Source organism: Lynx rufus, unplaced genomic scaffold (assembly GCF_022079265.1).
Source record: "Lynx rufus isolate CCGP_SWC_20201006 ecotype Redwood Valley unplaced genomic scaffold, mLynRuf1.p SCAF_8, whole genome shotgun sequence".
NCBI classification, from domain to species: Eukaryota; Metazoa; Chordata; class Mammalia; order Carnivora; family Felidae; genus Lynx; species Lynx rufus.
Window position 1 is genome coordinate 107,781,087 of NW_025814896.1, and position 15,109 is coordinate 107,796,195.

At 44.8% G+C, this 15,109-nt stretch overlaps 1 protein-coding gene across 1 annotated transcript; it reads right to left on the reverse strand.

The window, feature by feature from the left end:
* Positions 1–552: 552 nt before the first annotated feature.
* Positions 553–1,810, reverse strand: LOC124503961 (myristoylated alanine-rich C-kinase substrate-like). The gene is made up of 2 exons (XM_047069210.1): positions 1,326–1,810; positions 553–1,177 (listed from the first exon to the last, which is right to left on the reverse strand). Exons 1-2 carry the CDS (start codon positions 1,808–1,810, stop codon positions 553–555), a joined length of 1,110 nt encoding a protein of 369 aa, XP_046925166.1.
* Between the last annotated feature and the right edge of the window lie 13,299 nt (positions 1,811–15,109).

Below are 15,109 nucleotides of genomic sequence, written 5' to 3' on the forward strand. Positions count from 1 at the left end.
TTAAGGATTTGTAAGGATGAATGAGCTGTCAAGAGAGCAAGGGCCTGGTGCAATGCTCCTTTATTAATTATGGCGAAGTGATGTATTGGCAATGATAATGCTTCTCTTGGAAAGGCCAATGAATGGTTCGTCGATTGCTGCATTAGATTTTTCTCAACTCAACCTTACCGCTCAGCTCTTACTCCTCTCTGTAGTTGAAAAGCTGCACGGCTTTCACGTTAAACAGCTTCTTGGTCTTCATTCCCAGGTGAGCTGCAATCTTTGAGAGAAACAGCCACACGGAGAATCCTTCAGAGATCTTGGCTGGGGACCACCTCTCCCCTCACCCCCATGTCCTTAGCTGCTTGTGTCAGCAGCTTCTAGCCACGGTACTGCTGTGCACGTCTACATGTAGGAAAAACACAATGAGGGGGTAAGAGAAAATCATTGATGCAACCCCACATCCCTTTGCTAAACGAGAGCTTCCTTCAGCACAAGGGATAGAAGGCGGAGGAAGAGAGATACATCTGGAGTAACAATTTCAGAGGTGAGAAATGGGCAGGCAAGTCGGGGTTAGGGTTCTGCCTTGCGGGGAGAGGCGAGGAAGGTTGAAAAGAAAAGTTGCAGCGCCCGTCTGCGCGTGTAATCGATGGGCTGGGTGCCCGAGAGAGCGCTAGCGCGCGGCCGGAACGCACTGCGGGGCCGAGGGCCGGGACCAAACCGAGAAACCTCGGCGGCGGCGGAGGCCGGGAGGGCTCCCCGCCCGCCCGGGGCGGCACCAACCCGCCGGCTCTTCCCCCGGGCGGTCCCCGAGGGCGCCGGGGCCCGGCGGGCCGCGGCGGGGCCGAGCGCGCGTGTGAGCGAGTGCGAGGCTGCGGGCGGCGGGCGGGCGAGTGTGCGCGGGAGGGAGGGAGGGAGGGGGAGCGCGCGCGCCGCCCGGGCCCCGGCCCTCCCAGCCTCCCGGCCTCCGCGCCTGCCTCCCGCCCGCGCGCACCGGCTGCCCGCAGCCGCCGCTCCCGCTCGCGCCGGCGCTGCACGGGAGCCTGCCCGCCGCCGCCCGCTTTGTGCTTCCCCCAGAAGATGGGAGCGACCTCTTCCCGGTCGGGAGCTATTTAAAAGGAGGGAGCGCGCCGCGTTGCCTGCTAGCGCCGCGGAACGGGGGAAGGATCGAGCCACACTCTCCCGAACCAGGTAGGCTCTTAGGATGGGCAGCCGAAGGGATGGGGTCAGCTACCGCCAACTCTTTTCCATTTCGTGCTCCTAAGGCTACACTTCGCTCCGCTTGGGCACAGGACCGGCTGCTAAATTGTGTGTGTGTGTGTGTGTGTGTGTGTGTGCGCGCGTGCGTGTGCCCCTCCACGTTTTCTGGGGTGTCCGCGCTTCTCCGGGAGCGAAATTGCTCGGGCTGGTGCGTCTGGGCGTGAGTGTGCCTGCCTGCCTGCCAGCGCCGGCTGCCTGAGGAAGAAAGGGCTGCTAGGGAGGGATGCTGCACCCTGCGCGGCGCGGGGCTCGGAGGCTTCAGGGCGCGAAGAGCTAAGTCCGCCCGGAATGCTGCGCTGCTGGGCATCCAGGCGTCCCCACCCACCGGGCTCTGCTCCGAGGTCATCCCTCCTCCTGGTAATCCCTGGGGTCTTCCCCCAAGGCCACACTCGCGAGTCTCTTTTCCGGCAAGCTCTAGGTGTTCCTTCGCCACGGACTGCGGAGAGGAGGGAGTTGTGGCCAGGGCAGACGGAACAGGCAAGGGGGGATTGCAGCGGGGAGTGGGCTGAAGGGTCCCGGTCTCTGGACACCGTGCAGCGGTGTGCGGTGGGGATTGGGCGCGCACAGGCATCTTTCCCCCTCGAGATTCGAAGGGAACTTTGCAGCTGCATTATCTGCCTCTGGAGCTTTGCTGGCTCTTGGGGAAATGGTCTGTGCGCTGAGATGTGAGGATATCCTTCTTGGCTCCTCCTTAATGAAGAAGAGGGAGGTCTTATGGGTGGACGGTCGGCTAAAGAAACCAAATCTGCCCCGGCGATGCTTTTAAAAATACAGTATGTGTGCATCCTTGATTTTAAAAATCCACCGCCCCCCCCTCCGCCCCCCCCCAGGATTCTGTTGACTATTTGATGAATGACTGGGGCTGGCAATTTGTATTTCCCTCTCCAGACAAAGTGGCAGTGGTTGGGTTGAAAGCAGAGTGATCAAATTTAACAAAGAATTTTTTTTTTTTTTTGAAGAGAGCTATAATAGTGCATGGTGTCCGCAGTCACTGGAAAGAAAGTCATGCTTTGCACTGGGTATGTTTAGCCACCCCCCCTCCCCCCCTTAGCCTGGCTCCCTGGCTGGCGCTCTTTATCTCTCCTGCTAGTCAGCCACTAGTGGTTGTGACTATAACAATACAAACTTTGTCCTGCTGGAGGTGTAAAGACTAAAAAGAGAAAAAAGGATATCAGTAGGAGGTGTAGTGGAAGAAGCTTTTTAAAAAATGACAGATGTGGTAAAGACAGTACTGGCATCCAGATCATGGAGGAGCTGCGGAGTAGGTGGAGATTCTGATCAGATCTGGTTAAAGGCATCGCTTGAGTATCTCCAAATATGAGCAATTGAACACCCACAATCCAGCATCTGTGTGAAGATTTCCTAAGGGAAATGGGGAGCAACCAGGAGGGGATTCTGCAAGTATACCTCCCACCCACGCCCCACAAAACACACACACACACACACACACACACACACACACACGCACACGCGCGCGCGCGCGCGCACACACACACACACACACACACACACACACACACGCCTGTTTTCTCTTTCTCTCTCAGAGCTACTCCTGCAGCAAGTCCAGAAAGGAAGGAGGAAAATGTGTCTAGATGTTTCATTCATTTCAGATCAGAAAACGAAACCAGAATAAGGGTGATTGCCTTTAGGTTCCTCTTTCAAATCCTGTGTTACTTGGATTTCACTGGTATGGGTTTGCTAAACTTGCTTAATTGGGAGCTGAGGCTGGTGTGAAAGGAGGAAGGAAGGGAGAGCCAGTTCCATCTTCGGGGCCTTGTGAGTGAGAAGGTGGGGGAAGACCCACTTATTTCATCAAGAAGCAAGATGTGTTTTCTTGAGTGGTTTTCATTTTACAAATTCCACCTGCTTGAAGAATTCCATTTGATTCTAAGTGCTATTTTGCTAAGATTTCTCCTGCCTACTAAAAAAAATGAGTCCTGCTTCCCTGCCCCCCCCCCAAAATAGCTGTTGTCTTGTACGAAATATGGAATGTTAATTACTGGGGGGGGGGGATAAAGAACTGGACAGAGGTAGACCATCATTGACTGTTGAGCTGTGCAGGGGTTGCAAAGGATGTAAGTATCCACGACAATCAGACTTCATTTACTCCGTCTTGAAAGCTTAACAGGGCTGGAAGAGGAGAGTAATGAATTAAAAGAATATGAAGGCTGTGCTTTATATCTATCTGTCTGTCGGTCTCTACGTCTACCCGTCTACTTACTTACTTGTCTATACATCTATCTTTCTATCTATCATTACTATTTAATGGTTTCTGCTAGATCATTTTGGATTAAGAGTAGGGGCTAGATAACCATTTTGTTGACCATAAAGGGGAAGAGAGGTGATATAGCAATAGCAGTGTTTGAACTCCAAATAAAATTACAAAAGGAAGATGAAGTATAGTCAGGACTAGTTGCAGGAATCACATTAATTGTTCTTTCAAGCTTATGATGTTTCAGAAAAAAAAAAATTCCAAGAGAGCTTCAGTATTTTGTTAGCAAGCTATATTTAACATGTTTTTTATCAGACAAAAATAGACTTTTATTTATCTTGTAAAGTAAACGCATGGCTTCTTCCCTCTCAGTATTTAATCTGTTTCTTTGAAAAAAAATAAATGAGGATAAAAGCTCTGCAGACCCAATGAAGTTGCATTCCTGCTTTAAAGCAAGTTAAAGCATCCATTTAGGTCATGGATGTGTTTCTCCCAAAGTAAGTGCATTTTAGGACTTTGCCATATGATTTTCATGTTGCAATTCAGTGAGAGGAGCCCTTTCTGCATGATGCCTTCAGGTAGAGGGAGCACAGCTTGGAGGTTAAGAAGCAAGCTGTCTGCCCCACCAGCATGGAAACAAACAAGATCCCTGTTGAATTAGAAATTAAATCTGGAAAAAGAAACACATGAGTAAAAGAGGATGGTACAGTACATATCTTGCATGCTTTATATTTTTTGCAGTGTGAATGAATGTTGCTTTTAACCAAAAATTGTTAAGTTGTTGCTTTACATTTGCAGAGAATTTAGGGATCAAAACGTGGCAATCTCTCTTCTTCCTGCTCCTTTCGACCCCCCCACCCCCCATCCTTTTTTCTTGTAAGGGATAGATGTCTCTTGCCAGAACATCTTCCAGTATTGTCCATACCTTATAGTTAGACCCCTCATCATAACCTCTACCAAATAGTCTCCCATCTGATCAAATTCTCCTGCTCCCTCTTGTGGCAAATATTCTCCCTGACTTTCCCCAGATTTCAGAATCGCAACTACCATCCCTCAAGGCCCCGTTAGCTGCCTATCACTTGGGTTCTAATCTCAGTAATATTTGTGGCTGACCAAGACAGTGGGCTGCTGAACTAGGCATTTCCAGTTTTCTCTCTGAACAAAGGGAAATCTACCCCCTGGAGACATACTTGAGATTTAGTGAAAGTACATGTCAGATGCTTTCTGACCCATTGGGATGGAGTAGATTCCGGAAATGTGAGCTTTCACAGTCAGCTTTTGAGATTTTGATTTGGACTCAGAGCTAGTCCGGTGGGGCCTCATTAAATACAGTGAGATTATTTTCCTTTTTCTTTCCTTCTCTTCCAAAAGATACCTCTTTCCCTGTGTGTCTGTGTCTGTGTCTCTCCATCTCTCTCTTTCCCTGCCTCCCTCCCTTCCCAGGCTCTCATACACACACACACACACACACACACACACACCCCACAAAATATATTTTATAGAACACATATTTTGCATGCTTAAACTAATCAATAATTAGGCTCTCAGTAAGGGTTGTACATCAAACAATCCATTTTCTGAACTGGAGACTTCTAGGGTGAGCTACTCTCACTGGCATGTTTTCATCGAGAGCGGTTCAGAATACGAATGAGGAGACTGGGTGCCTTTTTCCAGTGTGTTGACTCAACTTGGAAGATGGTTGCTTGCAGCCCTTGCTGCCTCAAGTGTTTTGTGTGGGCTCTCCTGGCTGACAACTCTTATTGAACTCTAAGTGTTTTATTTCCACATCTGTGATCGTCCTTTGATCCGCCCTGCCAGGAGAGTGTAGTATGTAACGAGATAGACAAAGGTTCAAGAGAATCACATTTTCTCTTTACCTGAAACTTTGTAGCCCATTTCAGGAGGAGGGGGAGGACATATGGAAGGAGAACAGTCCTGACTGGCAGGTCAAGTGAAGGAAATGTGTTTATGGTCAAGGGCAAGTACATTGTAGGCAGCCGCCTATAAAGTGATTGGAGGGGGGCAAAACATCTTTGGGTTTGAAGCGTTTATCCATCTGTAAACATAAGATCAGAAATTCTCGCTATGGGACCTTCATTTGAATTAAGTAATTCTATCTAGTAGATCCCTAATAAAACGCAAGGACATCACCCAGGAAAGAGCTACCGTTAATTCTCATAAACCATTGACGTCTGTGTAGTCGTTAACTTGTATTTGTTTATCAGATCAGCTGACAGAAAAGTCCTGAAGGCCTGGATCATAGGAAGGTGAAGCAGAAGTGAAAGTAGTTTGAAATTGGGTTGGTGCCCAGTTTGTGCCCTCAGAGGCTCCTTCTGGTGGGGAAGTGTGAGGGACCTGAGTGCCCTCAGAGGAAGTAGGAGTAGCCAGACAGAGGCAAAGATATCAAAAATTTGATCCTTTCTTGAAAACTTAGCTTTTTAAATTCTTCTGAGAATGGGCACATTGTATCCCCCCGTGTGAAATGATATCCTTAAAATCTCAAATGGTTTCTACTATGTGTCATTTTAAAATACTCCTATCAATAACCTACAAAATGCACATACGATACCAATTCAGACAGATGGTTTCTTGCATATATAATATAGACAGAAAAATAAATTCAAGTATTAGAGTTCATCTTAATTTTTAAAAAGACAGAAAAAATAATCACTTTGTAGATGTCATTACATGTGAAGTCAGAATAATGAATAATTTCTTCATTGAATCGAACGTGAGATGAAAAGTCAGACAGACGAGGGTGATTCAGCAATTTACTCCAACCCAACCATGATATTTATTGAGCACTCAGTGTATGCAAGGCATTGCAGTGGGCTTTTCAGAGAATGCAGATGATGAAGAGGAGTCATTTGACATTTGCTGAGTGCCCACTGCATGCCCAAGGCCAATCTAAGCACCCTGTGTATGTTTTCTCATGTAATGCTCATAAGTGCCCTGCAAGAAAGCGTCGTTCTCCCAATTTAAAGATGAAACCCTGGCTCTGTTAAATAACTTATCCAAGAGCTAGTAGGTGACAGTACCGGTTTTTGACGTTGTTCGAGAGCCCTGCTCTTTGTACCATGTTTTCTATTCTTAGGGATGTTGTGGTCTAGGGCACCTAAATGCTGGGCCAAGTGAGAACTATTGCTATGATTGTCTAATGAGCAAAATTCTATAGAGTTGGAAGGAAGAAGAGAATATTGGAAAAGGCTTCATGGAAGAAGAGGCATTTTAGTTCATTTTCAAAGAGTGAAAAGGACTTCTAAAATAAATCAAGCCTAGCTATTTTTGAAACCTGTAAACCAGTCCCCGCTAATTTATAGCAAGGACAACCCTGGGGCGATGTTCGGGCCATTTCCAGGCTTTTGAAATCAGCTGTGTGTCTAGTGAGAACCAGGCATGGAACAGGGGATCTGGAACAAATGATAGCATAGGCCACTGTATCCATGTATTTTACAAGTAAACCCGAAATTCAGGATGAATTTCCAGCATGACCTTTAAGGAAAGAAGCTGTAACAGTTCGAGAGGTCAGACAAGGGACAGACCACCTGCCAATCTGTTCCTCCCTGAAATTTGATGGTCAGGCTTTCTGGGCCATTACAGGTGGTTTTTCTTTCTTTCTTTGGCACTGAATGGCTCTGGTGCTTTCTCCCTTGAGCTTCTTGAACTTGTCCACCTCCTCACTTCTGCTTCTCCTGAAAACATAAGGCCCAGGGCCCACTGTGGCTCTGCTCTGCTCGATGTATAGCATCCAGTCCTAACAGCAAGTTTAGAGAATCAGACTGCTTATGCTACCCGCAGACCTCAACTTCCTGCGTAGACTGGGGCAGAGTCCCCAGAGGGAGTGGCATCGGGCAGGGGCAAAAGGATAGAGTTTGGAGAGGTGCTAAGTCATATATCGAATGTCTCTCAGAAGTTCCAAGTAGCTCTTCCAAAATAATCTACCTGCCAAATGCTGGAGGATGTGAGCTCCCTAGAGCTGACATGTGTGAGTTGGGGCTGGGCAGAGTTGCTGGCTCTTTTTCCCCCAGACTCCTCGCTGCCTCTCTTCTCCTGGCCATGCACCTGTCAGTGGCCCCTTTGAAGAGCTGCTCCTTATCTGTGCTCTTGCTGCTTTGAACCACAGCTAGCCCTGGAAGAAACAGCAGAGATCAAATAAGCAAATGAAACAAATAAGCAAATGAAGGCCATAGGAAAGTGCATGACTTTTCAGAGTGAAGTAGGAAACAGTTGAATTCAGTAGGGCTCTGAGGTCATTTCAACAAAGTCCCATCTTCCTTTTCTTCTCTGATAATATAGAAGGCCTCCAGAAATGTATCTGTGTTTTCTGGCCTCAGGAGTGTCCGGATGTCTATTAATGATTCCCCAAGGTGGAAAGGAAACTATGACTTTTGCTTCTAGACTGAGGGTATTGACTAATAAAATGAAGGGCCCTAGAGTACTCCGACTAAAGTTCTCTGAAGTCAAGAGATATATCATGATAGTCATAATATTGATGTGTATTCAGCAAAAGGGATAGTTAGCATCATGCCAGTTTGCTTCCCTCTGCCTCATTTTCCTCATCTATTAAATGAGAATGATCATAGTAAAAGGCCATGTGGGTTTTTCTGTGAGGAATAATACATTAATACTTGTGAAACATTTGGACTGGTTTCTGGCACGTGAGCGCTCAATAAGAATTTGTTCTTATTCCTTGAGATGAATGGTGAGGCTCTGTCCCTGCCTGTATGCTTTTATATGAACAGGGTAATTATGGGAGGTCGCCATGGGAAGGAGGAAGATAAGGACACACAGAATGACATACACCAGCGGTCACAAAACTGTTTTCCAAGGGGCCACATAGTAAACATTTTTGGCTCTGTGGACCATAGGGTTGTCACAATTAGTCAACACTGCTGTTGTAGCAGGAAAGCAGCCGTTGACGATACACAAATGAATGGTCATGCTGTGTGCCACAAAACATTATTTAGTGACACTGAAATTTGAACATCATATAATTTTCACATCAAAAAACATTTTTTCATTGTTCCAATTATTTACGAAGGTAAAAAAAATTAACAAAATGAGCCTTATAAAATTAGGTGACAGGCTACATTCGACCTGATGGCCACAGTTTGGCAACTCCTGACATACAGCTAGATTGTGAGAGACCCAAAGGCAATATTAGTGAGTCAGAAGAATCCTAGCATTTGGGGTTGGGATCGCGCAAAGAGAGGTGGCCTAGAGCCTAGCATCCAAGACCTCGTGGTAGAGCCTAACTCTGGCAAGTCTGAGATGTGTGGCTTTGGAAAGGTCTTTTAAGTTACCATGGCCTGAGTTTTCATGTTGGGAAAAGGGAGTAGAGGCAAATTAGTTAGGCTTTCAGGGGACTTCCTAGCAATAAAAGCAGTTTTATGAAGGGAGATTGTACATTTAAGATGGATCATGGAGGGCTGGTGGAAAAGCATGAGAAGGGAAAACTGTGCACGTTTGGGTAATTTTTATTTAGTAGCTCAGTTGATTACCAGGAACAGAAATCCTGGGAAGATAGACATGTGCTGTATTGTGAATGTTGACCATGGACAACAAAGGGAGGGATTAGGATATTGTAACTTCATATTGTTAGCAAAATTCCCCAGTTTTACAGATCAGGCCAAGAAGGGGAAAATGACTTGTCCAAGGCCACAGGACTGATCCTTCAGATTAGCAGTCATTGGCCCCCAGACTGATGACCCTTCCGTCTACCTCATTGTCCCTAGCAGAGCGATGGAAAGAAATTAATTGTGATTACATGATTGTGACCTCAGAGGGGCAAGTCTCAAAAAAAATTGCAGAAGCCACTTTCAGTTTTTTCTAAATGTGAAAGCATCCCCCAGCATATCTAAGAAGGTAGGTCTGTCAGTAACCAACCCCATTCCAGAGAAGGTGAACTGCAAAAAGTTTAACCCAAGACCTTGTACTCCAACAATCTTTTGCCTAGGTTCCTGCTGACTATCTTAATTTTCAGCTCACATGTTATTTCTTCAGCAAAGCCTTCCCTAGCAGGTCTGATCCTCTATGACTTACCCTTGCAGGACTGCGTGTTGCCTTTACAACATTTATCAGAGTTAACAATTGTTTCTTTTTGAAATAATTTAAAATAACATCTGTCATCTGTCTTCCCAGCTACATAATATATTCCAGGAGGAGAGAGAGTGTATCTGTTTACCTCATGATTTTAGCCCCAGTGCCTCTCCCATTCCAGACAGGTAATAGACATTCAGAGTTTGTTGAATGAGTGAGTGAATGTTCTCTCGTAAGTCGTTGATACTGATGAAAATAATCCTTGCTTAAAAGGCGTAAGTTACTATCTTCACTTGCTAATTAAATGATTAAATGATTGGCATTTCTTCCTCCACTGACTTTTTTTCTCAACTCTTTTCCACTGGCTCCTCTCCAATCCTGGCCTATCACAAAAAGACCATAACATAATCGTCTTGGCATGGTTACATAACATTAAAACCATAACACTTCAGCCAATATTTAAACACTTCTTCAAATATAGGTATATGGGATTGGTTTAAAGGGCATATTCACTAGATGCTTTATCTAGTGGAGAAATTGTATGTTTCATAAACTGTGCTCAGGGATTTGTGTAAAAATTTCTTGTTTTCCCATAAACTACTCAATTTATTCCTCTAAATATCAGAATTTGGCTAGTTCCTTTCTACCCTGCTTCCATTTAAAAAAATCTATTTGTTGTATATACATGTGCATCTGGTTTCAGAGCCATGACATTAGGTATATTGTCAGAAACTTTAGAAAACGGTAGCATAGAATATTGATGAAGGGTCACCATTACACGAGCATCTATCAACTTGAGTTTTTTAAAAGAATATTTCTTTTCCCTTCCTACTACTGTGTTTCTCAAGAACATCTTATTCTTTCAAGGACTGTGATTTGACACTATGCAGAAAAATTTAAAAGACTTACAAACTTCAAGTTGATAGGGTTCCATCTTCTGAAAAGCAATCTACTTGAAGATGAAGCTTAATGACTCAGGGAAAAAGCTGATGAAATTCACCAGCCTCTGCTCACATAACCAGCATTTTCCTTGTTAAAAAAGATTTTTTTTAAAAAAAGGCATTCCGGGTGTTCCTATCACATAGCTTGAAATTGGATTCTGTATTAAATATCCCCAGTCCCAAGAGCCAACTAGAATGCACAAAGCGACTACAAAGATTTAGCCTTGAGTTTAAGTGAACAAAGGGGGTGGTGAAAAGCCCCACAAAGACCCTATAATTTAAAGAGCACAGCCTTCCTCAGCATCTAAAGCTTCAAGTTTGGGATTTATGTTTCTGCATATTGTCTCCTCTATTCAGGAATTGTGCATGGAACCTGGATAGAAAGTCTCCAAACTCTTCCATTTATCCTGGGTCTTTGTCATGTGTTGATGTAATGTCCCAGCAGTCCTTAGCTGTTTCTATTTCAACAGGGCAGAACTAACCCTTGGCAAAATTATGAAGTAGGATAAATGACTCCCAATGCTTTAATCTCTTTTGGGAGCCCCCGTGATCTCCTGTTAGCATCCATTCTCCTCCACTGTCTTCTCTCCTACCTCCCGACCCCCCACCCTCCAACTCACCAAGGGGCTTCATATTTTGATGCCATCTGGAGTGCCAATCTATGGGAAGAAAAGCCCTTCTGATGTATTATTTCACATCAACACCTTGCTGCTATTGCAAGAAACACTAATTGTAGTTTTTCAGTACTAGTCTCTGTCCAGTACTTTGTCTAAGTGCTCTGCTCTGCAGTCTGTGTTTGCTGAAGATACCCCATGCCAGTTCTACTCTCTACCCAGTTCTTCCCTTTAATCCAATGCCGCTGAGGGGTGTTGCCAAGACTGCCCATATCAAATCAGCTGGGGTGCTTATTAAAGTTCGAATTTGGGTTTCCTCTTCAGAGATACTGTACATCGGATGCTTTTGTCATCCTTCCAATCCTGTCCTTTAAAAAAATTTTTTGGGGGGCGCCTGGGTGGCTCAGTCAGTTAAACGTCCGACTTCGGCTCAGGTCATGATCTCACAGTCCGTGAGTTCAAGCCCCGCGTCGGGCTCTGTGCTGACAGCTCAGAGCCTGGAGCCTGCTTCAGATTCTGTGCCTCCCTCCCTCTCTCTGCCCCTCCCCTGTTCATGCTCTGTCTCTCTCTGTCTCAAAAAATAAATAAACGTCAAAAAAAATTTAAAAAAATTGTTTTTACATTTATTCGTTTTTGAGAGACAGAGAGAGACAGAGCATGAGCAGGGGAGGGGCAGAGAGAGAGGGAGACACAGCATCTGAAGCAGGCTCCAGGCTCTGAGCTGTCAGCACAGAGCCCGACGCGGGGCTTGAACCCATGACCTGTGAGATCATGACCTTCCTGAGCCGAAGCCGGATGCTTAACCGACTGAGCCATCCAGGTGCCCCTCTATCCTCTCCTTTTATGGAGTCTTCCATATCCTTCCTAGTATTCGTGGTAATTCGAGTAACTAACTATTTGAGTTGCTTGAAGATGGTGAGTTCATCAGGTGCAGGTGCAATCATCTTTGTAATCCCTGTAGTGTTTGGTTTGGTGCTTTGCACATAGACACCACTCAATAAGTGCTTGATGAATAAATGACTGGTCCACTGTCTAGAGCCAGAAATGTACCGAGGGCTGTACTTCACTCAGAAAACCCACATTTCTTAAGATGAAATGTCAACAAGCTTGTGTGGAAAATATTTTTAGGTAGGAAATCTTTTTTGGTGACCTAGATATAAACGCATGCATATGACCTCATTTTTGGTTCCCAGTATGTAAGGTCAGACCTCAAAGAAGGGCTTCTCTTTCTCTTCAGGGTGGATGGTGAACAAATTATTACCTGAAATAGTTATTATTGTCCATAATGAGGCCCCTGAAAGAGTCACAGAGCACAGATGAGGTGTTCCGAGGCCCTGCCTCGAGGAGTTCACTATGCTTAAAAACCCTGGGTTGTAGAGATGTAGGCTGGGAAGTCTGAGGTTTCTAGAACCCTGGTTGTATTAACCCAAGAGCTCAAGTGCATTAACTTGGTAATGAGGTGATCCACTTTGGGTGTGTCGAGGTGTATCCATGATCTCACGGTCTGAATGCCTGGAAAGTCTCTCCTTTTCTGTGATTCTCTAGTAACAAAAGAGTTCTGTTCCAGAAGGGGGACCTACACTTTGGCTTTTATAATATCCCACCAGAATATGAGTTTCTTGGGGGATATTATCTTATTCATCTTATTTTGTTTTATTTTATTTTATTTTATTTTATTTTATTTTATTTTATGAGAGAGTGCATGAGCTGGGGAGGAGTAGAGAGAGAGAGAGAGAGAGAGAGAGATAAGAGAGAGAGAGAGAATCCTAAGCAGGCTCCACGCTCAACATGGAGCCCCATGCAGGGCTTGATCCTATGACCCTGGGATCATGACCTGAGCTGAAATCAAGAGTCTGACGCTCAACTGACTGAGCTACCCAGGCACCCCTCTAATTCATCCTTTTTAATACAGTATCTGGCGTATGTGAGTGGCTAAGAGAAGCTTGGCAGACAAAACCATGAATGAATGTGTTTTCCTGTTTTGTTGGATTACTTACTTGCTTAAAAATTAAAAAAAAAAAAAGTCATGACCCCAAGATAGCAAATTTGTGAGCTGCATTGAAATTCTTGAAAAAATATTGACTTATTGTTCCTAGAGCAAAGTATTAACATGTCATGCTAAAATTTGGTATCGTTTTCCCTACCCCACCCATCTTTTATTTTAGTTTTGCATGCTCCCTGCTAGGATTTCTTTCTCTATTTTCTTTCCTCCAGACCAAAGGGAAAATCCTTGAGATTATTGCATGATTTTGGAGTGATTTCAGACGTCAGATTTTAGCTGATGATCCCCCACATGGATCATCTTTCCCTCACTATGTGATGAATAGGAGTGCTTATAAAATGTTTACTCAGGGGGTGAGGAGGCATGAGACAGGAGAAAGGGCCATGAAAGCTCTTGATAAGATAGTATAAATGATAGACATTTATTTAGGGGGAAAGGAGGGTGGCATGGAAAGGTATTTTGCACGAAACACCTAAGCAGGGGGCTCTTTTTTACCAAATAACAGAATCGTTCACACAGGAAGTGGAAACAAAAAGAGGCTGCCATTTTGGAAAGCATGATGGTGTAATTAATGCAAAGTGCCTGGATTAAACTCCTAGTAGTTGTACTTAGGTTTGTATGACTTCAACCGGCTTACTTTTATGAACCATTTATTTTTCTCACTGGTAAAATTAGAAGGATAGTATCTCCTTGCGATGTTGTCAGAAGCCTCGGGGACAGTGAATCCAAAGCAGTCAGTAAAGCCTCTGGAACAAAGCAAGTGCTCAGTCAATGGTTGCAGTCATTATTGTCATAAATACCCTCACGGGGGGCCTTCCTCTGCCCTTGGCACTGGCAGAATGAATCTGAGGACAGTCCTGGCCCAAGATTAGCCGAGCAGCTTCCCTTTTTTATTGAAAGACTCTGTTGTCCAGCTTTCTTTCTCTTATTCCTATTTCCACGCCAGTATGCAGAGTTAATATATTTAAATGTATACTCTTGATGTGCTGATGTGCTTTCCCTTTTATGGGACCTCCCTGATGGAGGTCATTTTTGGTTGATGTTTGACCAGATGTCTGTTTATTTTACTGCAAGGAGAAGATATGCTTTGTTGGGGATATTCAAAATATCAGGATGAACTTGGCATTCCAAAAGAAATCAGCAAGCCAGAGCTCACGCAGGAGGACTCACCTCCAGGACCTGGGGAAACTGTCAAAGCCCCAGCTCCTCTTTTTATGCTGGAGGTCGGTTTTTCCAGGGTGAGGTTCTCTGTCCATGAACCTGAATCCCCTTTCCTCTCCTCCACCTAATGCTGACATTGGCTTTTCAGTGTGATACCGGCCTCTACTCAGTTTAGGGGCATCTACTTCGCACAGGGCACAGTTTTAAAATCAGATGCCTAGTCCCAGCTCTCAGGTTCTGATTCACCTTCAGAGATTTGGTGAAATCAGCACATGACTTTCTGAGAATTATTGTATTCACTCAATAAGCAGGTGCTGTGTATCTTTCATGTGCCAGATTCTGCTCCAGGAACTGGGGCTCCGTTGATGAACAAAAGAGACAAACATCTTCACCTGTAACAAAGTTTACATCTATCAGAGAGAGAAAGGCAACAAAAAGAACCCTTAAATAAATTATATTAGCACATAAAGAGTAATAAGTCCTACATAGGAAAACAAAGTAGGGAGTACATCTCATGACTTTCCAATAACTTCTTCATTATTTTAAATCCTAAATTCATCTTTATTTTTTTGGCCACGTTGCCTGACCACTACCCCAGTTGCTTCCTTTGATGAATGAGCTGGGTGTTTTCTGACACGGGACAGGATCCTGACTGCAGTCTAGTACGTTCAGCCAGAGGGCGGGAGCCCTTTTTATGACCTCTCACTGCCTGTACTCTGGAGGACCTGTCCCAAAGTATTAAACAACAAAGAGGAAATTCTCTTTGAGAAAAAAAAAAAAAAAGATAATAGCAGAGAGTCGTTGTGGAAACAGAGATCCTTCCTAACATGTGGTCAAGGTCTGTTAGCCTGAGGTTGGGTACCAGAACAGTAATTTGCACCCTAGATGGCTAGTTAGATAA